A 27,275-nucleotide genomic window follows, 5' to 3' on the forward strand; every position below is an offset into this window, starting at 1 on the left:
GCCCTAATTTTGTTCAATAACCTCTTGTGTGCCACCTTATCGAAAGCCCTCTGAAAATCCAAATACACCACACCAACTGGTCCCCCTTATCTATTCTGCTAGTTACAACCTCAAAAATCTCTCTCAGATTCTTCAAACTTTATTTCCCTTTCATAAATCTGTGTTGACTCTGCCCAGTCCTATTATTATTATCTAAGTGCCCTGTTACCATGTCCTTAATAATAGATTCTAGCCATTTCCCTACGACTGATGTCAGGCTAATTGGTCTGTAGTTCCCCATTTTCTCTCTCTCTCCTTTCTTAAATCGTGGGGTTACATTTGATCACTTTGACCAGGCTTTTGGTTTCCCGTCCTAATTTCTTCTTCTTTGGCTCAAGGCCCATTTGCCTGACATGTCCGGGAAAGATTAACGATTGTACGCTGGGCCTGGGGAAGCAGCTGATTTAACTCTTTGACATGTCATGAGCTGAACAAATTAGAGGATAATCTCTACATTCTTCCTCCCGTTCACATCGGCAAACATCAATCATTTGCGTTCCACATACTTCTGCCTTGGTGTCATCTCCCCCTCTGAGCTCAAATCCTCTCCTTGATTTACAAGCAGTCATTGTGTGTGTCCTTTTATTCCATAACCGCACTACCTTGCTATGGCAATGCAACGAGCTTGTTGAATGACCTCAAAGTCATTGCATTTCCCGCACGCCAGGGCTGGTTTCCAAAGTTGTGCCAAGGCAGCAGTGCCCCACCCCCCTCCCCCTGCCTCTGCACCCCCCCCCCCTCCCCCGACCTAACCCAACCAGCAGCGGCCAGAGCCAGCCTGGGCATGTGTCCATTCGCAGAGCACACCTGTCGGCCAGTGTGACTGCCAGGCAAACCACGCCCCCACCAAACCTCCCTCCACCCCCAGTGTTAGCACTCCAGCCAGTCAGCAGCTATAAAAGTCTTAGTGGGGCCCCGTGTCTTGTAGCACAAGGGCTCGCTCGCTGCACAGCCCACAGAGCAGTTTTTGGTCTCTCTCTCCGTCCAGCGACTCGGGAAAGGCATGGACGTCGACGTGGAAATCAGCACGCTGATTGACAAGGTGGACTTGAAGGAGAGTTTGGAGAGAGCGGAGCAGGATGTACGTATTATTGAACGCAGATATACAACTGAAAACCTCTGGGAGTTGGATGTATACTTGGAAAGGAAAGAATTTGCAGGGCGATGGGGAAAGAGCTGGGGAGGGGGGCTGATTGGATCATTCTTTCAAAGAGCCGGTACAGGCACAATGAAAGAGAGAAAGACTTGCATTTATATCGCGACTTTCAGGACCAGCGGATGTCCCAAAGCGCTTTATAGCCAATGATGTACATTTGGAAGTGTAGTCATTGTTGTAATAATGTGGGAAACGCGGCAGCCAATTTGTGCACAGCAAACTCCCACAAACAGCAACGTGATAATGACTAGGTCATCTGTTTTTTTGTGATGTTGATTGAGGGATAAATATTGGCCCCAGGACACCGGGGATAAGTCCCCTGCTCTTCTTCGAAATAGCAGCATGGGACTTTTTATGTCCACCTGAGAGAGCAGACGGTGCTTCGGTTTAACGTCTCTTCTGAATGACGGCACCTCCGACAGTGCGGTGCTCCCTCAGCACTGCATTGGGAGTGTCAGCCTGGATTGTGGGCTCAAGTCCCTGGAGTGGGACTTGAACCCATGACCTTCTGACTCAGAGGCGAGGCGAGAGCACTACCCACTGAGACAGGACTGATGCAGCTGATGATGGACCGAATGGCGGCCTCTTGTGCCGTAAACTGCTATGAAACTTCTAAAATTATTCTTAATAGATGGACGGAGGACGTGAAATATATTCTATAAGGTGCACCGTGCGCCGTAGTGAACTTCCAGCTGTCGACTTCCTAACTTTGGCTAATGGGCTGGAGAATCCCGGGAAAGTGCTACTGACAGCGACCCCCGCCCCCCCCCCCACCCCACCGCCTCCCACCCACCGACCCTGGCTCTTCCGCCAAGGTTACCAAAGGCGAGCAGGAGAACGCCCCCCCACCCCCCCCTCCCCCCCACCAACCCTGAGCCTGTCGAAGTGTGAGTACTGCATGCTTAAGCGCAGAAAAGAAGGCTGGGAGACAGGAGATATTAGTCAAGCTTTCAAGGTCCCTTGAGGGAATCAATATAAACCGAGCCCCGATATTACATCTGGGATTGGTAGCAGGGGTAACGCGGGGCCCGAGCTCGGCACCACACACAGTTGTAGATATCACAGCGTTACATGGAAGGTGGGGCATGTGCAGAATGGATGGCCTAGTGAGACGGATGTTGAGGGAGCTTTTAAGGATTGAAAAGATGTGTGAGGGCGAGGATGGACGATTGAAGGTGTACTGTATTGGCTAACCTTGGTACGTTGCAGCAGTTCGCCGATGGTGATGATTGGGACGCCTTTGTGAAGAGGCTCGACCATTTCTTCACAGCGGGTGACAATCCGGCCACACTGGCTGATAAGCGCAGAGCTATCCTGCTAACCAGTTGTGGGCCCACTGTCTATGGCCTCGTCAGGGACTTGCTGGCACCAGCAAAGACAATGACCAAGATGTACAAGGAGCTTGTAACGCTGATCTAAACAACTCAAGCCCAAAGAGAGCATCCTCACAGCCAGACGTCGGTTTTATACACACCGGCAACCCGAAGGCCAGGAAATCGCGAAATATGCTGCAGACCTCAGGAGGCTGGCAGCACCGTGTGATTTCAGCGACCACCTCACCGAAGCGCTGCGGGATCTCTTTGTTTTCGGAATCGGCCATGAGGGCCTTCTTCATAAGCTACTATCTGTGGATACCACAGTCACACTGCAGAAGGCCATCTCTGTGAGCCATGCATTCATGACCTTGACTTGATGCTCTAGGCGGATGACTCATCCTCAGGACTCAAACCCGGCAAGTACTGTGCACAGAGTGGCGCCTTTTAGAGGCTGGACTGTAGAATGTGAATCTTCTCAGGAGAGAGAGAACAGGCCACCGAGTCCCTTAACTCAGAGTCCGCCGAGGGGACTAATCGAGTAGCTCCATGCTGGCGTTGTGGAGGGAATCACAGGGTTCACCAGTGCCATTTTAAAGGCTATGTATGTAAAGGCTGCAGCACAAAGGGCCACCTCCAGCGAATGTGTAGAAGAAATATGACTCAGTGTGTTGATGAAGTGTCTGCAGAGGGCCATGAATCCAGCGCGGATTATGAAACGATAGTCAGAGTGGTAGCTCAGCCCCACGATGAGGTATATGGCATGTTTACCTGCACCACCGAATGTTCTCTGTTGAGGATGGAAGTCGAGATAAATCGTGTTCCAGTCTTCATGGAAGTGGACACGGGGGCGAGCCAGTCAGTAATGAATCAAGTCAAGTCTATGCGAGGCTATGGGACAATCAGGCTGAACGACCCAAGTTGCTCCTGGTTCACCTATACTAATGAATTTATCCCGGTCGTTGGTAGTGCGGATGTAAAGGTACTCCATGATGGCGCAGTGCACAGGTTACCCCTGTGGGTCGTTGCAGGCGCTGGACCAACGCTACTCGGAAGAAGGTGGATGGAGAAGATCCATTGCAGTTGGGAAGATTTCATCCCTCCAGCTATCGATGTCCTCCGCGCTCAGAGGCAAAGCAAACCCTCACCTGAGGTTGGATCCGGCACCAGAGAGCAGGCCAGCACAGCACCCGAGGCACAGACCACCCAGCACGACTGTGTGGAGATGATCCAGCTGGGACGACCCGAACGCACCTTCCCGGCTCCAGTGGCAGGACTCCAGAGGAAGAAAATCTGACCCAGAGGCGACTTCCCAGCTTCGGTGGCAGAACCCGGGGAGAAGAGGATCACAGCAGTTGACATCGTGGATGGAAGAAAGATGGCGCCCAAACCACGAGGTGATGCGCTGAAGAAAAAGATGCCAGCGGCCAGACCACGAGGTGCAGCGCTGATGGGGCCACACGTGGCACCAAACGAAGAAGAGGATTGGGGTAAAGATAGCAAGGCTCTCTTAAAGGAGACCTGCAACTCAACACACTTAAAGGGACAGTTCCACACTCTCAATCAATGTCATAGCAACTGTGAGTTAGATGTAAAATGTGTAATTGATGATCAGAGTTGTGTACATGCAATAAGTAAAGAAAAAGTCGCGCGATTGCGATTGGAGATGCAGATTATTCACAATAAGTAATGAAACGTTGTGCAATGTAGGATTTCAACTGCATACAGTCAATGCAGCGGGAAAACACCCATTGGGAGCACACAGGTCCAGCGAGCTACCCAATGCTGTAGCCTGCGTCCCTGACCAGAGTGATGCATGACAGAGTGCGGCCACAAGCAACTAACATATACAAGCTGCAGAGCAAGCGATCTCAGGAGGGCAACGGCACCGGTATCGATACCCTGCCCCCGATCGGCTCCATCTCTCAGGCACCCGATGGCACCAACCGCCACGAGCCTGAAAGAGCAAACTGTGCTAAGGCGCAGCCCCCAGACCCTATCGCCACCAAGGCCACACCCGGGAACGAAGGGTCACCCGCAACGGTTCTCCCAAATGGGACTGGGACCAGCCAGGATCCCAAACCAAATAACACCCAGGCAAGCGAGTCAGCAGTTCCCTGTGCACTGGTAGACGACTGCTCCTCAGGGAGCAGCAGCTACCCGGGGCACAAGGAGAGGACAGGGAGGTCACAGGCATCTGTGAACCTGCCCGACGCTAGGAGCAACGGCAAAAGCCCCGAGAGCAGGCAACTTGAGCCAACCGGGTTCCCACTGCCAGCACTGGGCACCGCGCCGCCACCAGACAACCTGGTCACCATCCAACAGTTCTGGTACTAGTTTGTCCTCACACACCGGTGCTGACCCCAGCACTGACTCCAAGTATGTTCCAAGAATGTACCTCACCATTCAAATGTATTTACCTCACTACGGTACCACGAATGTAAGACTGTAAATGCAAATTTTTTTGGGGGACTTGGATGTATATGAATTTAATGAGCCAACTGCATAATCTGTATGTGGGGGCGGGGGGGGGGGGGAGGGGAGGGGGAGAGAATGGAGTGGTCATGGACGCACGAACAGAAACCACCAGCACCTCTATTGTCAACAAAACACCACCTACTCACCCAAGATGGAACCGATCCTCCAAGGGTCAACCAGATAGAGCTAAGCCCAGAGCACAGTCAATGCAAAGGCGATTTGTACTAAGGACTTGGGGGAGAGTGATGTCATGTATCCTACATGGTTACTGTTTGTACTATTACAAGGTGTGCCACCAGAGGGCACTGCAGTGGGAGACTTGTAGGTTACCTGTACAGGTGTGCCAGGCCTAGTATAAAAGGCAGGTTACCATGCGTGATCCTCACTCTGGAGTTACATTAAATGGACTAAGGTCACTACAGTCCAAGCACAACACATTGTCTCATGGAGTCATTATTAGAGCATCTGAAGGTATAACAGTTTGCATAATATTCCTCTGTGTGCTTCTAAAATGTAATCCTTAATTTCGTGCTTTAAGACAGACAAAAATTGACATCAGCCCAAAGGAAAAAGACTTGCATTTCTATAGCGCCTTTTCAAAACCTCAGGATGTCCCAAGGCGCTTTACAGCCAATGAAATACTTTTTGAAGCGTAGTCACTGTTGTAATGCAGGGACAGCGCCAGCCAACATACGCACAGCAAGCTCCCACAAACAGCAATGTGATAATAACCAGATCACCCATAATTTCTTCTTATGTGGCTCGGTATCAAATGTATCTGTTTTGTCTTAGAACACTGCTGTGAAGCGCCTCGGGACATTTTACTATGTTAAAGGTGCTATATAAATACAAGTTGTTGTTGTTAGCTGTTGCTTGGCACAGAGAGGAATGTCTGCAAAAAGGGGAGTGAGACTGAAGTGAAAACTCCACAAAGTAAAGGTGCGCACGTCCCAATAAAATACAAAAACTAAAACTCTTATTCTTTCCCCATTGTTGTAGAAGACCCGGTGTTTCAATGTGGCAAGCAGCGAAATGGACGCAGTGGATCTGGAAAAGGAGAAATACAGGGAGCCGGTGAAAAGCAGTAGGTTCCTGGCAGTAAAGGTAACTGTCACTCAGCCACACCACTGAGGCACATTAAACCCTCACTGGGATGTGAGTGTCACAGAATAAACACAGCAGTGAATCTCCTGTTACAGTATCATTGCAGAGAGGGTCAAGTGACACAGTATTGCTGCAATGTGGGTCATGTGATACAGTATCACTATAATGTGGGTCATGTGATACAGTATCACTGTAATGTGGGTCATGTGATACAGTATCACTGCAATGTGGGTCATGTGATACAGTATCGCTAGTGGATCATGTGATACAGTATCGCTGTAATGTGGGTCCTGTGATACAGTATCGCTAGTGGGTCATGTGATAAAGTATTAATGCATTATGGGTCACGTGACACAGTATCGCTGCAATGTGGGTTATGTGATACAGTATCACTGTAATGTGGGTCATGTGACACAGTATCCGGGACAGTATTGCCGCTAGCAAATAATGAATACTGATACAACAGACACCAGGAATAGCAGTGCCCTACACTGAGTCCAACACATCCCCTAAAGTCCCCCATGTGTGCACTGTCCCGGGAGATCAACTAGCAACCTTGGAAACAGTTATCAGGCCACGTCAGTATCTCCTCTTCTCCCCAAACGAGCATGTATGTTGCTTTAACAGTACGGTAGCTTTGTTCAACAGCTGTTTTAAGGCGCAGAGATTTATTCAGTGACCTTTGTTTTAATTTCACGCTGCCAATAACACTTGCACCTGCCGCTACACTCAGGTCTGGAACTAAGCGCGGGGGGGTGGGAGCGGGCGATGCAGTGCGTTACCATAAGGACTTGGGCATAAATCCAACCTCAACTCAAGGCATGAAAGTCTGCTAATCTCTCAGTAAGACTCTTACTTGGGAAGTCTCACCCAGCTCCCGTTGCCTGCAGAACCACTAGTCATAAGCACCACTATCCCGTCCACTGAATCATTTCCAGCACAGGCATGATGGGCCGAATGGCCCCCCTCTGCACTGTATGATTCTATCAGATCACTTTTAGGGTGAGCGGCGTGGGCAATGGGAAAAAGGGTCCACTTCTGAGGTTGGGATCGAGGCAGCTAGTTGGGTCAGAGTAACGATAATTTATCGTTTGCCTCACCCTGCGATAACCCTGGGAGCGCTGGGTTTAAAAAAATAATTCATTCTTGGGATGCGGGCATCTCTGGCAAGGCCGACATTTATCAGCCTAGTTTCCTGGAGAAGGTGGAGGTGCAGTGGGTCTTCTTAGAAATAGAAATAAGAAATAGGAGCAGGAGTAGGCTATACGGCCCCTCGTGCCTTGAACCGTTAGCTGGTTTGTTACAACTGAGGGGCTCGCTAGGCCACTTCAGAGGGCAGTTAAGTATCAGTGCATTGGTGTGGGACTAGAGTCACATGTAGGCCTAGACCGGGTAAGGACAGCAGGTTTCCTTCCCTAAAGGGACATTAGTGAACCAGTTTGGGTTTTTCACAACAATCCGACAGCTTCATGGTCACTTTTACTGATGTCAGCGTACCGACACTGGGTACCGGAAATGGCAAAGCTTCCCATTCCCCCCAGCACTGACATCTCTCACTTTGATTAGCATGACTTTCATAAGAATATAAGAAATAAGAGCAGGAGTAGGCCACGCGGCCCCTCGAGCCTGCTCCGCCATTCAATGAGATCATGGCTGATCTTCTACCTCAACTCCACTTTCTCGCCCTGTCCCCATTTAAAACTGAGATGAAGATGAATTTCTTCTCTCAGAGGGTTGTGAATCTTTGGAATTCTCTGCCCCAGAGAGCTGTGGTGGGTGGGTCATTGAATATATTTAAGGCGGAGATCGACAGATTTTTGAGCGATAATGGAGTCGAGGGTTATGGGGAGCAGGCAGGGAAGTGGAGCTGAGTCCATGATCAGATCAGCCATGATCTTATTGAATGGTGGAGCAGGCTCGAGGGGCCAAATGGCCTACTCCTGCTCCTATTTCTTATATTCTTATTCCCTTAGTGCCCAAAAATCTATCTATCGATCTCAGCATTGAATATACTCAACGACTGAGCCTCCACAGTCCTCTGGGGTAGAGAATTCGAAAGATTCACCACCCTCTGAGTGAAGAAACTTCTCCTCATCTCAGTCCTAAATGGCCGACCCCTTATTCTGAGACTGTGACCCCCTCCAACCCGGGGAAACAACCTCTGTTTTCCTTTATCAAAAATATATTGTTTCCAAAGAGAGGGAAAGATGAACCCTTCTCCCTTCAGCTAACACAATGAATCTGGGTCTATGCCAGGACCAGACAGAAGGCCCTTGAGATTTGGTTTTTGGCAGGCGTTACCAATCACGGAGTGTGGCATGTCAAAAACAGATTTTAAATAAACTCATGACGAGGGCAGTGGGGGTCGACAGTGCAGGATTAGAAGTGCAAATCGCCGCTATCACCACGGCCCCTGGTGATTAATCTGTCCGTGGTGACAATGATTTCAGTCAGCCTGAGGCAGCGCCGCACTACACTGTCCAAGAGCACAGATACTCGATCACGACACGGCCAATCCGATCTTCTCCCGCTAGTTTCTCCAATCGAGGATGTCAGTTCCGGAAAATGAAGCATCTCCCATTTCCTGACTGTGGTGTCAGCATTGAGTGCTCTCCCAGCACGGGTTAGATACAGCGTAAAGCTCCCTCTACACTGTCCCATCAAATACTCCTGTTTTTCTCTTTTCGCTTTGTTGCTTTTAGCGTCAAATTACCGCACACTCAGTTGTAGAAAAGGCAGGATCGGGGCTTTTATTTAAACATTCATACTAAACAAACCAAGTCTGAAAGTTACCGAGAACACTTCACAAAGGCAGCTTGCTTCGATTTCCGTGGCTGCTTGAGACACACACTTTCCGAATGTCCAGTGTCTCCACAGTCCATAAGAGTCTGTGTGACAAAAGCCAGTTCCATCTTTTATATCTAAAAAGCCTTTGAACTCTTATTCTTTGCATTTAGACAATCATGACTAACTGCTTTCTGAATCGTTTAACATACAGACTATCATTCCCACCGTAACAAGGTTCTCAAATAGTTAACATTGATTGTTAAACCTACAGGTGTCATTAAATAGTAACAAAGGTACAATCAAATACTTAACATACAGAATCGTTTCCTCGCATAGTAACAAAGTTACACTCAAATACTTAACATACAGACATCATCAAATTGTTTAGTCATGAATTTCCATTATTCCCACCGTAACAAGGTACTCAAATATTTAACATCCAGACATGACCAGTCACTCATCTCACTGGCTGGAAGGCCCCACATTGTCTAACAGTCTCTTTTCGATCCAAACTTCCAATCTTCTTGTTTTTTAATCCAAACTTCAATCTTCCTGTTTTCTTAATCCAAACTTCAGACCGCGGGCTGAAGCAAAGAGTTCAGAAATGCGGGACTGTGCTCCCACATTCCCCCACTTCTTCTCCTTGCCTCTCTACAGGTCTTCTCTGGGTAATATACATTTGCATGGTCTCTCGAGCTCGTTCAACAGCATCGTCCAGTTGTAGTCCTTGTTTGCGAACACGACATCCGCAGTAAATCAAAATGACCAGCACAATCAGCTGGAACAGCACCAGCATAAGGACAGGGTGTATCATAGTGTTCATCACTTCTGTTGCCATTGGGCTCCATCCGATCAATGAATCCCACAAGCTTACATGTCCAATCTGGTTCAAAGTTGTGCGAATGTTCTCGACTTACGCAGTGTGATGGTTAATGTCCACAACGATTGCTTGATTCAAACTCTGTAGCTGTTGAAATTTTGTATTCCATTTCTGCATTTCCTTCTTCCAAATAGCAGCGTGCTTAGGGTCAAAGTAGGGTTGTTGTAGATTCAAATTCTCAGGGTGTCATTTTAAAAGCCAACTTTCAATTTTTGATGTTTTCGACTGAATTTCATGCTGGTTACATTCAGAACTGTAAACTCGCAATCGGTGTCTTCGACCAAGACTGTTGCCCTCTGCACAGGTTTTAACAATTTTCTCTGCTTTGTGGGAGAAGTGTAACAGCATAGAGTAAAGGATGACGGAAATGCTGAATAGTCAGTCGAGAGACCCAGTCCTTCTCTCAGTTCACCCTTCGGAACTACTGTCATTTCCTCTCTCCACATTTGCAAAGCTCCAACTTCTATTTCATATCCTTTAAGATCATGTTTGTAACTCCCACATTTGAGCTTTTCACTGAACATCTCATCAGTTCTGAGACAGCCCATTCCTAAAGAAACTTTAAATGCTTCTGGACATTCTTTGAATGTTCAGTAAGTGCTCTTCGTACATCTGGGATTTTGGGGTACTGTCTCTGAAGAGGGGAATCCCCTTCCTCCAGAAGCACCTCAACCTTCATTTGTCCGGCAGACCCTGTGTCAATTACACAAGCCTCGATAAGGGTATGGCCACCCCTATCCTGAAGTAAGGGTCCGAAAGAGATGACATGCGTGGTTGAAGCGCGGCATCCCTATAGGGATCCTCCCTCACCTGCGGAATCAACCCCTGACCTCATCAACTGAACCGAGGTATCATTCCTGTCTGTGACTCTAGCTTCTCATTCCTGATTCTTCAACTTTTCTTTTAACTTTTCTAATTCTTTTGCCAGTCTATCTCTGTCCTCTATCAACTGATGGGTCAGTATCCAGGCACCACCTGGTCCTGCTGCTCTCATACGATTCATCCCGGGATTTATCCACTCAGGCCCTTCTGCCTTCCATCGCTGTAACCCCTGTCTCACTTCCAGACATCTACTTCCAGAACTACTGAAATGGGTAGGAGAGTCAAAATAATATGTGTATCATCTCCGTAATGACTGATAATCAATCCAATTACTTCCCAAACTTTTACACAACTGGAATATACGTTCCCCCACTTCCCTGGGTCCTTTCCCTGGTAATAATGCAAGCCGCTTTATTAACTGTGGTCTTGAGTGAGCACCAAAGATTGCAGCTATTATTCTACCAAGCAGGGACCTGGAAGTTGTTTCAAAACCTACTACCTTTCCCCGGTGATTCCCTAAAGCTTGCAGAATCATGTGAACCATCGGTTTCTCTGATATGTTCCCTGACTGCCACCATCCCAGAATATTACACCATCATTGGGCAAACTTATTAAGATCCTGAAGGGGTACAGGTCCCACTTCACTAAGGATAGCTCTCATGTCCTGTAACTTTACCCCTCCTTGCCCTCCTTGCTCATACCAGGAATCCCCAAAAACTACTTAAGGTAGTGTTCCCTTCATGAGCTCCATAGGGAGTAGAGGAATCATCCTGCTCTCGCCTTGTCTGCCTGAACGTGCTTCCCCCACTCTCCACATTACCGGAAGATCGTGTGTAATGTTGTGAAGTGTGAAGCGTCTGAGGAACCGAAGAGGCATCTAACTGCTCCACCTCAGTACCTAATGTTGTCACGTGAACCACACGGGTTCGAGGCTCCGAAGTCAGAGAAGACAAAGGAGCTGCAGTTGGGAATGGTGGGCATTCTCCCTGTCCCTTAATCCCCTTTTCAACTCTCAGACCTGGGGAATCCTCTGAAAAACACCTGGCTTTATCAATTGCTGTCTCCACTGGGCAACCGAATACCACCATCTACTGCAGCTTAGATATTCCTTTCTCTGGATCTTGATTACGATTCTGTTCATCAGCAAAATGCTGATCCAGCGTCAGAACAGTCCTGGCTGCCCCGAATGCTTGAAATCGCCAATTCTCTACTTCTTTACTCACTGCTGTTAGCTGCTCTCTGAGATCTGAGACTTCCCTATCTCTACCTCAACCTCTTCTCCTAACTTTTGAATCCCCAGCTTTAGACACTGCAACATTAACGCTTTTCTCTTTTTATCACTTTTTAACCCAAACACTTTAACCTTTTTTAACTGGACACTCTCCACTAAGGACTGCCGTGTCTCTCTCCATCCTCCTATCATTGTTTCCTGCCTTATCCCAAAAGGTCCCCCTTTCGACTCAATCCACTCATTAAGAAATGACCGGAACTCAACTGGAATATTCCCTGAGCCTCCCATTATTAACTGAAGATCCCTTTAAGTCACGACAACTAAGAGAATGCTCACCCCTCGAACTGATGTATGGGAAACACTTCTTCGAACAACTCAGCCAACGAACTTTTGAAAATCATGTCGGGATCTTCGAACAACTCAGCCAACTTTCTGCTTCACGTTGGGGTCTTCAATTAAGCCAACGAACTTTTGAAAAGCATGTCAGGGTCACCAAAATGTTGTAAGCCGCTGTCTTGCTCTTTTCGCTTTGTTGCTTTTAACGTCGAATTACCCGCACACACTCAGTTGTAGTAAAGGCAGAATCGGGTCTTTTATTTAAACATTCATACTAAACAAACCAAGTATGAAAGTTACTGAGAACACTTCACAAAGGCAGCTTGCTTCGATTTCCGTGGCTGCTTGAGACACACACTTTCCGAATGTCCAGTGTCGCCACAGTCCATAAGAGACTGTGTGACAAAAGCCAGTTCCATCTTTTATATCTAAAAAGCCTTTGAACTTTTATTCTTTGCATTTAGACAATCATGATTAACTGCTTTCTGAATCGTTTAACATACAGTTTTTTATTCCCACTGTAACAAGGTTCTCAAATACTTAACATTGCTTGTTTAACCTACAGATGTCATTAAATAGTAACAAAGGTACAATCAAATACTTAACATACAGAATTGTTTCCTCACATAGTAACAAAGTTATACTCAAATACTTAACATACAGACATCATCAAATCGTTTAGTCATGAATTTTCATTATTCCCATCGTAACAAGGTACTCAATTACTTAACATCCAGACATGACCAGTCACCCATCTCACTGGCTGGAAGGCCCCACATTGTCTAACAGTCTCTTTTCGATCCAAACTTCCAATCTTCTTGTTTTTTAATCCAAACTTCAATCTTCCTGTTTTCTTAATCCAAACTTCAGACCGCGTGCTGAAGCAAAGAGTTCAGAAATGCGGGACTGTGCTCCCACAACTCCCAGGGCAGGTAAGTACGGGTTAGATACAGAGTAAAACTCCCTCTACATTGTCCCATCAACACACCCAGAGCAGGTACAACACGTGTTAGCTACAGAGTAAAGCTCCCTCTACACTGTCCCATCAAACACTCCTAGGGCAGGTACAGCACGGGTTAGGTACAGAGTAAAGCTCCCTCTACATTGTCCCATCAAACACTCCCAGGGCAGGTACAGCTCGGGTTAGATACAGAGTAAAGCTCCCTCTACACTGTCCCATCAAACACTCCCAGGGCAGATACAGCACGGGGTTAGATACAGAGTAAAGCTCCCTCTACACTGTCCCATCAAATACTCCTAGGGCAGGTACAGACCGGGTTAGGTACAGAGTAAAGCTCCCTCTACATTGTCCCATCAAACACTCCCAGGGCAGGTACAGCTCGGGTTAGATACAGAGTAAAGCTCGTTCTACACTGTCCCATCAAGCACTCACAGGACAGGTACAGCACGGATTAGATACAGAGTAAGACTCCCTCTACACTGTCCCATCAAACTCTTCCAGGGCAGGTACAGCATGGGTTAGATACAGAGTAAACCTCCCTCTACAATGTCCCATCAAACACTCCCAGGGCAGGAACAACATGGGGTTAGGTACAGAGTAAAGCTCCCTCTACACTGTCCCCCAAGGATCTATCCTTGGCCCCCTCTTATTTCTTATCTACATGTTGCCCCTTGACGACATCATCCGAAAACACAGCGTGAGTTTCCCCATGTACGCTGATGACACCCAGCTCTACCTCACCACCACTTCTCTTGCCCCTTCCATGGTCTCTAAATTGTCAGACTGTTTATCCAACATCCAGTTCTGGATGAGCAGAAATTTTCTCCAGTTGAATGTTGGGAAGACCGAAGCCATTGTTTACAGTCCCCGCCAGAAACTCCGTTCCCTAGCCACTGACTCCATCCCTCTCCCCAACTCCTGTCTGAGGCTGAACCAGACTGTTTGCAACCTTGACCCTGAAATGAGCATTAACCACATATGTGCAGCCTAATTAGGACCGCCTATTTCCAGCTCTGTAATGCCGCCCATCTCCACCCTTGCCTCAGCTCATCCGCTGCTGAAAACCTCACCATGTCTTTGTTACCTCTCGACTTAACTATTCCAACGCACTCCTGGCTGGCCTCCCACATTCTACCCTATGTAAACTTGAGGTCTTCCAAAACTCGGCTGCCTCGTGTCCTAACTCGCACCAGGTCCCGCTAACCCATCACCCCCTGTGCTCGCCGACCTACATTGGCTCCCAGTTAAGCAACGCCTCAATTTCAAAAATCTCATCCTTGTCTTCAAATCCCTCCATGGCCTCGCCCCTCCCTATCTTTGTAATCTCCTCAGCTCCACAACCCTCCGAGATGTCTGCGCTCCTCTAATTCTGCCCTCTTGAACATCGCTGATTATAATCACTCCACCATTGGTGACCGGGCCTTCTTTTGCCTGGGCCCAAAGCTCTGGAACTCCCTCCTTAAACCTCTCCACCTCTCTACCTCTCTCTACTCCTTTAAGATGCTCCTTAAAACCTACCTCTTTGACCAAGCTTTTGGCCACCTGCCTTAATTTCTCCTTATTTGGCTCGGTGTAAAATATTTTGTCTTATAGCACTCCTGTGAAGCGCTTTGGGATGTTTTATTACGTTAAAGGCGCTATACAAATACATGTTGTTGTTGTTCTCTTTGTTTCCCGGCTAGTTACAGAAACCCAGAGATAATCATCGGGGTCACGCTGATCTTTATTTTGTTGTTATTAAGGGTGAAGAAAGAGTGAGGAAGAGCTCACGGGATCTGCGTCAAGAAATAATCAATCTGGGTGGAATCGAAAATTTAATCGAACTTCGAAAGAAGAGAAAAAGCAGGAAGAAGGTTCCAGCTCCTGAACCGGAGGCAGAGCCAGAGGAAATTGTAAGTGTACAGTTAAAAAATATACAAGGACAGCTATTACTGCTGCAACATTAGTGAATGATCTCTTTTAACACTGTGTGCGACATCCCTTCATTTTGTTTACGTGAAATGGGTTATCGCCCATGCTGGAGTAGGGTTAGATTTAGGATTAGGGTTAGGGTTAGATTTAGGATTAGGGTTAGGGTTGGCTTTAGGATTGGGATTAGGGTTGGCTTTAGGATTAGGATTAGGGTTAGCTTTAGGATCAGGGTTTGGGTTAGCTTTAAGGTTTGGGTTAGATTTAGGATTAGGGTTTGGGTTAGATTTAGGGTTAGGGTTAGATTTAGGGTTTGGGTTAGATTTAGGATTAGGGTTAGATTTAGGGTTTGGGTTAGATTTAGGATTAGGGTTAGATTTAGGGTTTGGGTTAGATTTAGGATTAGGGTTAGATTTAGTGTTTGGGTTAGATTTAGGATTAGAGTTCGGGTTAGATTTAGGATTAGAGTTAGATTTAGGATCATTGTTAGGGTTAGCTTTAGGATTAGGGTTAGGGTTACATTTAGGATTAGGGTTAGGGTTAGCTTTAGGATTAGGGTTAGCTTTAGGATTAGGATTAGGGTTAGCTTTAGGATTAGGGTTCGGGTTACATTTAGGATTAGGGTTAGGTTTAGCTTTAGGATTAGGGTCTCCTACTTTCGTATGGTAGTCGCAAAGCAAATCAAACGTCAATATCTAAGTTGGTTATCCAGACCAAAGCATCCGCTATTTCAGCGTGGATATCTTGTAGGCTGCCTGCGAATTCCCTCTGAGGGCAGTGCTCAGTGATAAGCTCCAGGGTCTGATTAGGTGCTCCACAGTCACATGATGGGGAGGCTTTAATCTTCCACCGATGGAGAAGGTGGCAGCATCGATCATGGCCTGGTCCTGAGGCGGTTGATGGTTGTCCACTGTTTGCGAGGAAGGTTTGATCCTTCAGGTTATACTGTGGGGTCCTCGATAGGAAATCCATTCTGTATGTCGCAGTTCTTCCAAGCATTTCGCCGTCGGTCATTGAGGCTGAGGGGAGATCGCTGAAGGGCTTCGGCAACGGTCAAAAATGGCCTTCTAGATTTGAGACGGGTTGGTGGTAGGTTGTTCAAGTTGGCCTGGATTGGCATTAAGGTTCGGGTTTGGATTAGTTTTAGGATTAGGGTTAGGGTTACATTTAGGGTTAGGGTTAAGGCTAGCTTCAGGGTTAGGGTTAGATTTCGGATTAGGGTTAGGGTTAGCTTTAGGGTTAGGGTTAGATTTAGGATTAGTGTTAGGCTTAGATTTAGGGTTAGGGTTAGGCTTAGGGTTATATTTAGGGTTAGGATTAGATTTTGGTTTAGGGTTAGGATGAGTGTTATATTTAGGGTTAGGGTTAGGGTTAGGGTTAGGCTTTGGGTTATATTTAGGATTAGGGTTAGATTTAGGATTTGGGTTCGGGTTAGATTTAGGGAATGGTGTTAAACACAATGCGCTAATGTCAGCTGTCATCATTTCTCGTCTCTAAAGGAGGGAGGGGGGGCAGAATTTGCTATTCCTACCTTGCCCCCAATCCCACTTAAATTAACATAGGATCAACAGATTTTTAAAAAAAAATCAAAGAATGAAAGAATTTGTTGGGATTCAAATCAAGGCCATCAGGCCCCGAGCCCAACATTGAACCAGGTGAAGGGATGAGTGTCTTTCGTTCTCGAATGGGGAACTGGCTACTGCAGTGGGTTCGATCGTTGTGCCGCCATTTCTAAGACCAATGCAGTGAAGTTTGGGAACTCTCACTCCAGATCCCGCTGGGCATAAGTCCTGAACCTTGGTACAATCTCATTGGAAAAGATAGTGGCCCAGAAATTGCGGTCGGAGGCTTCCCGCGGGTAATTGCTTCCGACCTGAAACATTTCTACGTGGGATACGTGCTCCTGTCCTCCAGGTTCCCACGCAGAAGGTGCAGTCACGTGGGACTGTTCAACCAATCAGGTGCAGTATTCCACAACCTTCTCATTAATAGCAAAAGGAACATGGGCAGGGTTTTTAACAATAAAATATGTTTTTAAAATTTAATTTAATTATGTTTTTGTATGTTTTTAAACTCATACGCCTGTAAAAGTAGGCTCTGCGCCTGCTTTGGTCAGGCGCAAGGGTTTTGAGGACATTTGCTGGGCAAGATATGGATAAATACCCCAATCTTGCCCTTGCAAATGTCCTTGCTCCCGAGATGCAGAGGATCTGTCGAGTTCCAGCTTGACAGATCGGAAAAGCCAGTTTTCAGCGCATGCGCATTGTGTGCTGAAAACCGGCTTTTGCGATGCTTTCCCAGGCCCGTACACACTCCGTACGGACCCGGGGAGGCCGGGATTCCCTGAGGAAGAAAAACGAGGTAAGTCATTAGGTGCATTTTGGTTCTACCAGTGTGTTGTACTGAGAGTCCCAAGAATTCACTGCCTGCTTGAGAGTTCTAATGGTGAGACTCACTCTTTGGGAGGGATTCTCACGGTGAAACTCTATCTTTGAAAAAAGAAAGACCTGCATTTCTATAGCGCCTTTCACAACCACCGGACATGTCAAAGTGCTTTATAGCCAATGAATTACTTTTGGTGTGTAGTCACTGTTGTAATGTGGGAAACGCGGCAGCCAATTTCAGCACAGCAAGCTCCCACAAACAGTAATGCGATAATGACCAGTTATTGTTTTTTTGTTGTTGTTATGTGTTTGTTGTTATGTTGTTTGAGGGATAAATATTGGCCCCAGGACACCAGAGATAACTCTCCTGTTCTTCTTTGAAATAGTTCCATGGTATCTTTTATGTCCACCTGAAAGAGCAGATGGGGCCTCGGTTTAACGTCTCATCCGAAAGACGGCACCTCCGACAGTGCATCGTTCCCTCAGCACTGCACTTGTCTGTCAACCTAGATTTATGTGCTCAAGTTCCTGGAGTGGGACCTGAACCCATAACCTTCTGACTCAGAGGTGAGTGTGCTACCCACTGAGTCACAGCTGACAATTATATCGTGACTTTTGTGACCACTGGACATCTCAAAGCGCTTCATAGTCAATGAAGTACTTTTGGAGTGTAGTCACTGTTGTAATGTGATGAGAGCATTTCTGGTGGCGAGTCTCTCTATGAGAGGGAATCTGAAGGTGGGACTCACTATGAGAGGATTTCTGAGGATGAGTCACTCTATGAGAGGGTTTCTGAGGATAAGTCACTCTATGAAAGGGTTTCTGATGGCGAGTCACTCTATGGGAGGGTTTCTGAGGTTGTGACTCACTCGATGAGAATTATTTTCTGTTTCCAGGCTGGACCAGTTGAGGTCTCAGTGTTTCTGAGTGCTGCGGTCCGGGGAAAGATTAAAATCATCGAGAGATATCTGGCAGATGGAGGAAGTCCTGACGCCTGTGATGAGGTGAGTGCAGAATTTCTACCTCTGGGAGGTATTGTCTCCCCCCGATGGAGCTGTCCTGTTCTCTCTGATCCCACCTTTCTGCCAGAGCAGCGCTATCACTGTCCTCCACTCAGTACCGTGCCGACATGGTCTCAGCTCATCTGAGCAACGAGAGGGGAAAAACACCCTCTGCTCATCACTTATCAGCTGGGCGAAAAACAACTTGCATTTATATAGCACCTTTAACATAGTCAAAACGTCCCAAGGCGCTTCACAGGAGTGTTATCAAACAAAATTTGACACCGAGTCAATAAGGAGATATTAGGACAGGTGACAAAAACCTTGGTCAAAGAGATAGGTTTTAACGAAATAAAGAAAGACTTACATTTATATAGCGCCTTTCACGACCACCGGACGTCTCAAAGTGCTTTACAACCAATGAAGTATTTTTTGAAGTGTAGTCACTGTTGCAATGTGGGAAACACGGCAGCCAATTTGCGCAATTTACCACAAACAGCAATGTGATAATGACCAGATCATCTGTTTTTGTAATGTTGATTGAGGGATAAATATTGGCCAGCACACATCTTAAAGGAGCAGAGAGAGGTGGAGAGGTTTAGGGAGGATATTCATCTAGGGCCCAGGCAGTTGAAGGTACCGCCGCCAATGGTGGAGCGATGGAAATCGGGGATTCACAGCAGGCTAGAATTGGAAGAGCGCAGAGATCTCGGAGTGATGTAGGGCCGGAAGAAGTTAGAGAGATAGGGAGGGAGTGAGGCCATGTACATTGTAAAGGTGTTGAGTAACTACAGAGCCGGTTTTGGTTGTGACACCCCTCTCCTCTGACTCAACAATAACTTACATTTATGCATCGCTTCTCGCCTTTTGGCTAAGATCATGCGTAACTGACCTGACAGGGGAGTAACCACCATAACCCCAAGGTGGTTCTCCCTGGATCAGGAAGGTATATGCTTGCTTTTTTGGAAATAGGAGGTGGGTGGGGTGGCTTGACCCATCCACCTCCATGGAGGTGTATGGGGGACCTGACCCATCCACCTCCATGGCACGAACCTGGTATTGCAGTACTTCCAGGAACGGTGCAGTGGCTCTAGGCCTTTTGGCTAAGAGCATTGGCGCAGAGTGATCCTTGAATGGGCCCAAGGTGACCTCTGGCGTTTGTGATTTGACAAAGAATTGGAACGATTGGCTACGAATTTTAAAAAAAAAAACAATAACTTACCTTCACTCTCAAAAACATCCATGATTAACATTAAATCTGCCGGTTGTGGTGTTTCCGCCTCCGGTGTGGGCAACGGCAACTGGCTCAAAGCATTGGCACGATTCTCTGTGCAGGTCTGTGGTGAATGACATGATCGTAGGCAGATAATGTCAGCGCCCACCTTTGGATGGGGGATGAAGTATTGGTATTGATACCTTTGTTCTCAGAAAACAACAAAATGAGCGGCTTGTGATCAGTCTCTAATTCAAACCTCAGACCGAACAGGTATTGATGCATCTTTTTACCACCGTACACACACGCTAAAGCTTCTTTTTCTACAATACTGTAGGCTCTTTCTACTTTAGACAAACTTTTGGATGCATACGGGACAGGTTGAAGTTTCCCCGACTCATTGGCTTGTTGTAACACGCAACCAATTCCATATGACGATGCAAAACTAAACGTTTACATGGGTCATAATGTACAAGCAGCTTGTTCGAGCAAAGCAGATTGGTGGCTTTCTCGAAAGCTCTGTCTTGCAATGCGCCCCACACCCAGTTGTTGCCTTTTCTCAATAACATGTGCAGTGGTTCAAGTAAGGTGCTCAAGTTAGGTAGGAAGTTACCAAAGTAGTTGAGTAGACCCAGGAACGAACGCAGCTCCATGACATTCTGCGGCTTGGGTGCATTTTTGATGGCCTTGGTTTTCACATCAGTAGGTCTGATGCCACCAGCGGCGATTTTCCTCCCGAGGAATTCCACCTCCGGTGCCATGAAGATGCACTTCGAGCATTTAAGTCTGAGTCCCACTCTGTCCAAACGCAGTAGAACCTTATCCAGGTTGTTCAGATGTTCCTTGGAGTCACGACCGGTGATGAGGATATCATCTTGGAACACGACGGTTCTGGGAACGGACTTCAGTAGACTTTCCATATTCCTCTGGAATATTGCTGCAGCCAAGCGAATTCCAAACGGGCACCTGTGGTAAATAAACAGTCCTTTGTGCATGTTAATGCACATAAGTCTCTTCGATGTCGCGACCAACTCCTGTGTCATATAGGCCGACGTCAAGTCCAGTTTTGTGAACGACTTCCCTCCGGCTAGCGTCGCAAACAAGTCATCAGCCTTCAGTAACGGATACTGATCTTGTTTCGAAACCTTGTTGATCGTAGCCTTGTAGTCTCCATAGATTCTGACTGAGTGTGCCATCACTTTTCAGTACAGGAACAATGGAGCCGGCCCATTCATTAAATTCGACTGATGATATGATCCCTTCATGCTGGAGTCTGTCTAGTTCAATTTCGACCTTCTCCCTCATCATGTACGGCACTGCCCGAGCTTTATGATGGACGGGTCTTGCATCTGAGTCCACGTGGATCTGCACCTTGGCTCCCGTGAAGTTGCCGATACCCGGTTCGAACAGCGAGGGGAACTTGCTCAATACTTGGGCACATGTATCTTGCTCCAATGACAACGCCTTTATGTCGTTCCAGTTGTATCTGATTTTCTCCAACCAGCTCCTGCGGAGCAGTGTTGGGCCATTGCCTGGAACAATCCACAGCGGTAACTCGTGAACTGCACCGTTATACGACACATTAATTTGTGCACGACCAATCACCTTTATCAGTTCTTTGGTGTATGTGCACATCTTGGCGTTAACAGGGCTCAGCCTGGGCCTCACAATCTTAGTATCCCACAGCTTATAAAAAGCCCTCTCGTTCATGATCGATTGACTCGCCCCTGTGTCCAGTTCCATCGATGCCAGTATCCCGTTAAACTTCACATTAATCAAAATTGGTTTACTCTTGGTTATGAAAGAATACAGTCCATACACTTCCTTCTCTGGCATCTTGGGTTGCGTATCTGGATCCGCGCTAGTCTGACTCTCATCCTCCACGTGGTGTGTTGCAGCTCGCTTGCTCATCTGCGGACACTTGCGCTGGAGATGTCCCACTGTCAGACAGCCTTTGCAACTATATTGCTTAAATCAGCACTGCTGGTGCCGGTGATTTCCCCCACAACGCCAACACGGAGAAGTTGGATATATTGCCGCTGGCAGACTTTGGGCAGCCACAGGTTTCGCGAACGCAGCCGGATAGGCCCTGCCATGTGCTGCTCTGCCGAACACCGAATCAATCTTTTTACAATACTCGCGAGGTTCGGTTCTTCATCGATATTTACTTTAAACTCCTGTCCGTTGTCATACATGATTGAGCGTACTGGATGGCCCTTTTTAAATCCAACTCCTCCACCACCAGAAGTTTGCGCAGGATCACCTCATGGTTGATACCGATAACAAAAAAGTCCCGCAGCATGTCTGGCAACACCGTCCCGAACTTGCACGGCCCCACTAGACGTCTCAGGTCGGCAACGAATTCTGCCGCACTCTGGCCCTCCGATCGAACGTGTGTATAAAACCTGTATCTGGAGATGATGATGCTGTCATCTGGCTTGAGGTGCTCCCGTACCAATGTACACAACTCCTTGTACGTTTTCTCTGTTGGATCACTAGGCATGAGTAGATTCTTTATCAGACCGTAGGTCTTTGAACCCACACACAGTGAGGAACACGGCCCGGCGCCAATCTGCATCGTCGACCACCTTCATTTTGTTGGCCACAAAGTACTGGTTCAAACGGCTCACAAAGTCTGCCCAATCTTCTCCCTCCACGAATCGCTCTAAAAATCCAATCGTGCTCATTTTGCAAACAAAGGTTCTTGTAATCTCGTCGCCAAATGTTATGTATGCAATAAAGGTTCAAACTGAGTACTGTTTAACTAAGCAAGGTACAACCTTGCTTCTGCTTTATTTGGTCCCAAAATGCCTGACTCACAAAATGTCTGGCCTTTTATACCAGAACAGCACCATGTGCATGCTGCTCAGTGGCCTCCAACAATGACACCATCTGGTGGCTACAAACAGCATATACATACATGACAAGTTGTTACAAGTATCATCTGCAAACTTCTTAATCATGCCCCCTGCATTCAAGTCTAAATCATTGATATATACCAGAAAAGCAAGAGACCCAGTACTGAGCCCTGCGGAACACCACTGGAAACAGCCTTCCATCACAAAAACACCCATCAACCATTACCCTTTGCTTCCTGCCTCTGAGCCAATTTTGGGTCCAACTTGCTACTTTGCCCTGGATCCCATGGGCTTTTACTTTCGTGACCAGGGTAATGTAGGGAACACGGCAGCCAATTTATGCACAGCAAGCTCCCATAAACAGCAATGTGATAATGAGCAGATCATCTGTTTTTTTAGTGATGTGGATTGAGGGATTGGCCAAATCTGTTTAACATCTCATCTGACAGATGGCACCTCCAACAGTGCAGCATTCCCTCAGCACTATACTGGGAGTGTCGGCCTGGAGTGGGGCTTGAACCCACGACCTACTGACTCAGAGGCGAGAGAGTGCTACCCACTGAGCCATGGCTCACACACAAATGGGATGGGAAATGAATGCAGCCGATGTTGCCCGCTCGCTGAAATCAAATAATAAAATAGACATGAACCACTCTCCCATACATTGATGCTTGAACACGTTGAAATTTGCTATATTCTCATGTTACCTCCATAATATTGTCCGTCTCTGCCACTGCCTCAGCTCATCTGCTGCTGAAGCCCTCATCCACGCCTTTGTTACCTCCAGACTTGACTATTCCAACGCACTCCTGGCTGGCCTCCCACATTCTACCCTATGTAAACTAGAGCTGATCCAAAACTCAGCTACCCATGTCCTAACTCGCACCAAGTCCCGTTCACCCATCACCCCTGTGCTCGCTCACCCACATTGGCTCCTGGTTAAGCAAAGCTTCGATTTCAAAATTTTCGTCCTTATTTACAAATCCCTCCATGGCCTCGCCCCTCCCTATCTCTGTAATCTCCTCCAGCCTCACAACCCCCCCTCACAACCCCCCTAAGATGTCTGCACTCTTCTAATTCTGCCCTCTTGAGCATCCCTGATTATAATCGCTCAACCATTGGTGGCCGTGCCTTCAGTTGCCTGGACCCCAAGCTCTGGAACTCCCTCCCTAAACCTCTCCACCTCACTACCTCTCTACCTCTCACTCCTGTGAAGTGCCTTGGGACGTTTTACTACCTTAAAGGTGTTATATAAAAACAAGTTATCGTTGTTGTTGTGGGTCATGATCATGAACCTCGATAACAGAGGGAGCTAATTATACTGAATGTCCAGTCTCAATGTTCTTATCTGACTGTGGTTCTTTCATTTGTTTTGGTCCATAGTTTAAGCGGACGGCCCTGCACAGAGCCTCTCTGGAAGGTCACACAGACATTGTGACCAAGCTTCTGGAAGGAGGAGCCACTGTTGACTTTAGAGACCGGGTGAGTGTCCCATTTCCCAACTTTTCTACCGTCCACTCACGAAAGAAAGACTTGCATTTCTATAGTACCTTTCACTACCTCAGGATATCCTCAAATGCTTCACAGCCAAGTGAAGTGTAGTCACTGTTGTAATGTGGGAAATGCTGCAGCCAATTTGCGCACAGCAAGCTCCCACAAACAGCAATGTGATCATTGTAATCTATTTGCTTCATGGGTTCTTTGCTTAAGAATTCATAGCAACACATCGCTGTTAAGAACGAGTTGGTTTATTAGCGGCACACCACTTCAAGGCACAGCGCGAGCTGGTGCAGGAGGGCGATGGTAGTGAAGTGTGACATCATCAAGATCCAGGTCGGTGATTGGCGCATAGGCAGGTACAGCAGGAGCGGCGAGGTCGGGGGGGAAGGAGCGGAAAGAGATTGTAGAGGGATGTGATTGGGACCCGGGGGAGGCGAGAGTTCGGGGCCCAGAAGAGGCGAGGGCCCAGGGGCAGCACGGGCCAGGCCACACTGGAATATGTGCGCGCACTAGGCCCGTGCAGCAGAGCAGGTCTCCAGTTGTCTTGGGTAGTCCTTGCCACTGGACCAAGAGCTTGCTCTGTCAAGTCCGTGTGGTGGCTGGTGTGCAACGGCCACCCCATGTTAAAAAAATCCTCACACAGGTATCTTCCACCCTTCAACATGTAGTTCGGGATCTGGAATATTAGGTCCTTCATTGAAACACCTGTGAACTCATCCCTTTTTGGCGTGGAAGCAAATCATCCTCATCTCGAGGGACTGCCTAGGATGATAATTATTAGCAAAGGTTTAACAATCACACTACACATTACCGGTTCATCCACCAGGCTCACAATCATCTGCTTCATCGTGGATCCCCCGAACCCAACTGGCTGGGGTTTTATTGAGCCTTGTGAACATCACGTGACTGGCTAAGCCACTCCCAGCTCAACAGCTCTACAAACCTGTGAGCATGCTCACGGGTGTGTACATTACAACTCCCAATCCCATGAGCCCTAATTTTGTGTGATAACCTCTTGTGCAGCACCTTATGGAATATTTTTTTGAAAATCTAAATACACTACATCCATTGCTTCCCCCTTACTTACCCTGCTAGTTACATCCTTATCTGGACCGGAGGCATTAGTTGAGACTTCCTTCTCCTTACAGCAGAGAAACATAGAAACATAGAAAATAGGTGCAGGAGTAGGCCATTCGGCCCTTCAAACCTGCACCGCCATTCAATGAGTTCATGGCTGAACATGCCACTTCAGTACCCCATTCCTGCTTTCTCGCCATACCCCTTGATCCCCCTAGTAGTAAGGACTACATCTAACTCCTTTTTGAATATATTTAGTGAATTGGCCTCAACAACTTTCTGTGGTAGAGAATTCCACAGATTCACCACTCTCTGGGTGAAGAAGTTTCTCCTCACCTCGGTCCTAAATGGCTTACCCCTTATCCTTAGACTGTGATCCCTGATTCTGGACTTCCCCAACATTGGGAACATTCTTCCTGCATCTAACCTGTCTAAACCAGTCAGAATTTTAAACGTTTCTATGAGATCCCCTCTCATTCTTCTGAACTCCAGTGAATACAAGCCCAGTTGATCCAATCTTTCTTGATTTGTCAGTCCCGCCATCCCGGGAATCTGTCTGGTGAACCTTCGCTGCACACCCTCAATAGCAAGAATGTCCTTCCTCAAGTTAGGAGACCAAAACTGTACATAATACTCCAGGTGTGGCCTCACCAAGGCCCCGTACAACTGTAGTAACACCTCCCTGCCCCTGTACTCAAATCCCCTCGCTATGAAGGCCAACATGCCATTTGCTTTCTTAACCGCCTGCTGTACCTGCATGCCAACCTTTAATGACTGATGTACCATGACACCCAGGTCTCGTTGCACCTCCCCTTTTCCTAATCTGTCACCATTCAGATAATAGTCTGTCTCTCTGTTTTTACCACCTCACATTTATCCACATTATACTTCATCTGCCATGCATTTGCCCACTCACCTAACCTATCCAAGTCACTCTGCAGCCTCATAGCATCCTCCTCACAGCTCACACTGCCTCTCCAAGAAGGTTAAGGGGTGATATAATAGAGGTGTTCAAAATTATGAAGGGTTTTGATAAAGGGATAAACTGTTTCCAGTGATGGGAGGGTCGGACACAGATTTAAGATCATTGGCAAAAGAGCCAGAGGGGAGATAAGGAGATATTATTTTAACGATAGCGAGTTGTTGTGATCTGGAACGCGCTGCCTGAAAGGGCGGTGGGAGCAGATTCAATAGTAACTTTCAAAAGGGAATTGGATGTATACGTGAAGACGAATGAAAATTTCAGGGCTGTGGGGAAAAGGCAGTGGGCGGGACCAGGACTGATCGGATCGCTCTTTCAAAAGCATGACAGTGAATCTGCCCCCTCCTGTGCTGTACGTTTTATGTGCATATCCGCATGCATTTTGTGCCAGGTCAGGACACGGGTTCGGGTACAGGTCAAGTCCTGGTAGAATCTATTCAGGACAAACATGTTGCACGGGATCCTTTTGAGCTCGGGAGGGCCAGGGATTCGGATGACATTGGGTGTCGCATGAGATGGGCTGCCTCTCCAATAAGGTTAGGCCCATTTCCTCAGCGTTGGACCTGTGAAACACCTGTGAACTCATCCTTTTTTTGGTGTGGAAGCAAGTCATCCTCGTCTTGAAGGACTGCCTATGATGATAATGATGATATAGATTGTGAATAGCTGAGGCCCAAGCACCGATCCTTGCGGTACCCCACTAGTTACAGCCCGCCAACCTGAAAATGACCCATTTATTCCTACTCTCTGTTTTCTGTCATTAACCAATCCTCAATAAATGCTAATATATTACCCCCAATCCCACGAGCCCTAATTTTGTGTATTTTTGTGTGGCACCTTATCGAATGCTTTTTGAAAATCTAAATACATCTCATCCACTGGTTTCTCTTTATCTACCCTGCTAATTACGTCCTCAAAAAACTCCAATAGATTTGTCAAACACAATTTCCCTTTCACAAATCCGTGCTTACTCTACACAATCATTTTATGATTTTATAAATGCCAGTATAATAGTAGGCTGCCCACATTCAACTCTACGTAAACTAGAGGTGATCCAAAATTCGGCTGCCCGTGTCTTAACTCGCAACAAGTCCCGCTCACCCATAACCCCTGTGCTCGCTGACCTACATTGGCTCTCGGTTAAGCAGCTCCTTGATTTCAAAATTCTCACCCTTATTTTCAGATCCCTATCTCTATAATCTCCTCCAGCCCCACAACTCCCCGAGATGTCTGCACTCCTCTAAT

At 47.2% G+C, this 27,275-nt stretch overlaps 1 protein-coding gene and 1 pseudogene across 1 annotated transcript in view; both read left to right on the forward strand.

The window, feature by feature from the left end:
* The first annotated feature begins 984 nt into the window (after positions 1 to 984).
* Positions 985 to 27,275, forward strand: part of ankrd2 (ankyrin repeat domain 2 (stretch responsive muscle)) — a 52,019-nt gene continuing 25,728 nt past the window's right edge. The window contains exons 1-5 of the mRNA XM_070874942.1: positions 985 to 1,120; positions 5,986 to 6,090; positions 14,850 to 14,999; positions 18,296 to 18,403; positions 23,855 to 23,953. Coding sequence (XP_070731043.1) covers positions 1,043 to 1,120; positions 5,986 to 6,090; positions 14,850 to 14,999; positions 18,296 to 18,403; positions 23,855 to 23,953 — 540 coding nt within the window. The 5' untranslated portion in view covers positions 985 to 1,042. The remainder of the gene's footprint in view (positions 1,121 to 5,985; positions 6,091 to 14,849; positions 15,000 to 18,295; positions 18,404 to 23,854; positions 23,954 to 27,275) is intronic.
* On the forward strand, positions 19,253 to 19,490 carry LOC139260608 (U2 spliceosomal RNA; annotated as a pseudogene).

Source organism: Pristiophorus japonicus, chromosome 3 (assembly GCF_044704955.1).
Source record: "Pristiophorus japonicus isolate sPriJap1 chromosome 3, sPriJap1.hap1, whole genome shotgun sequence".
Lineage (NCBI taxonomy): Eukaryota > Metazoa > Chordata > Chondrichthyes > Pristiophoridae > Pristiophorus > Pristiophorus japonicus.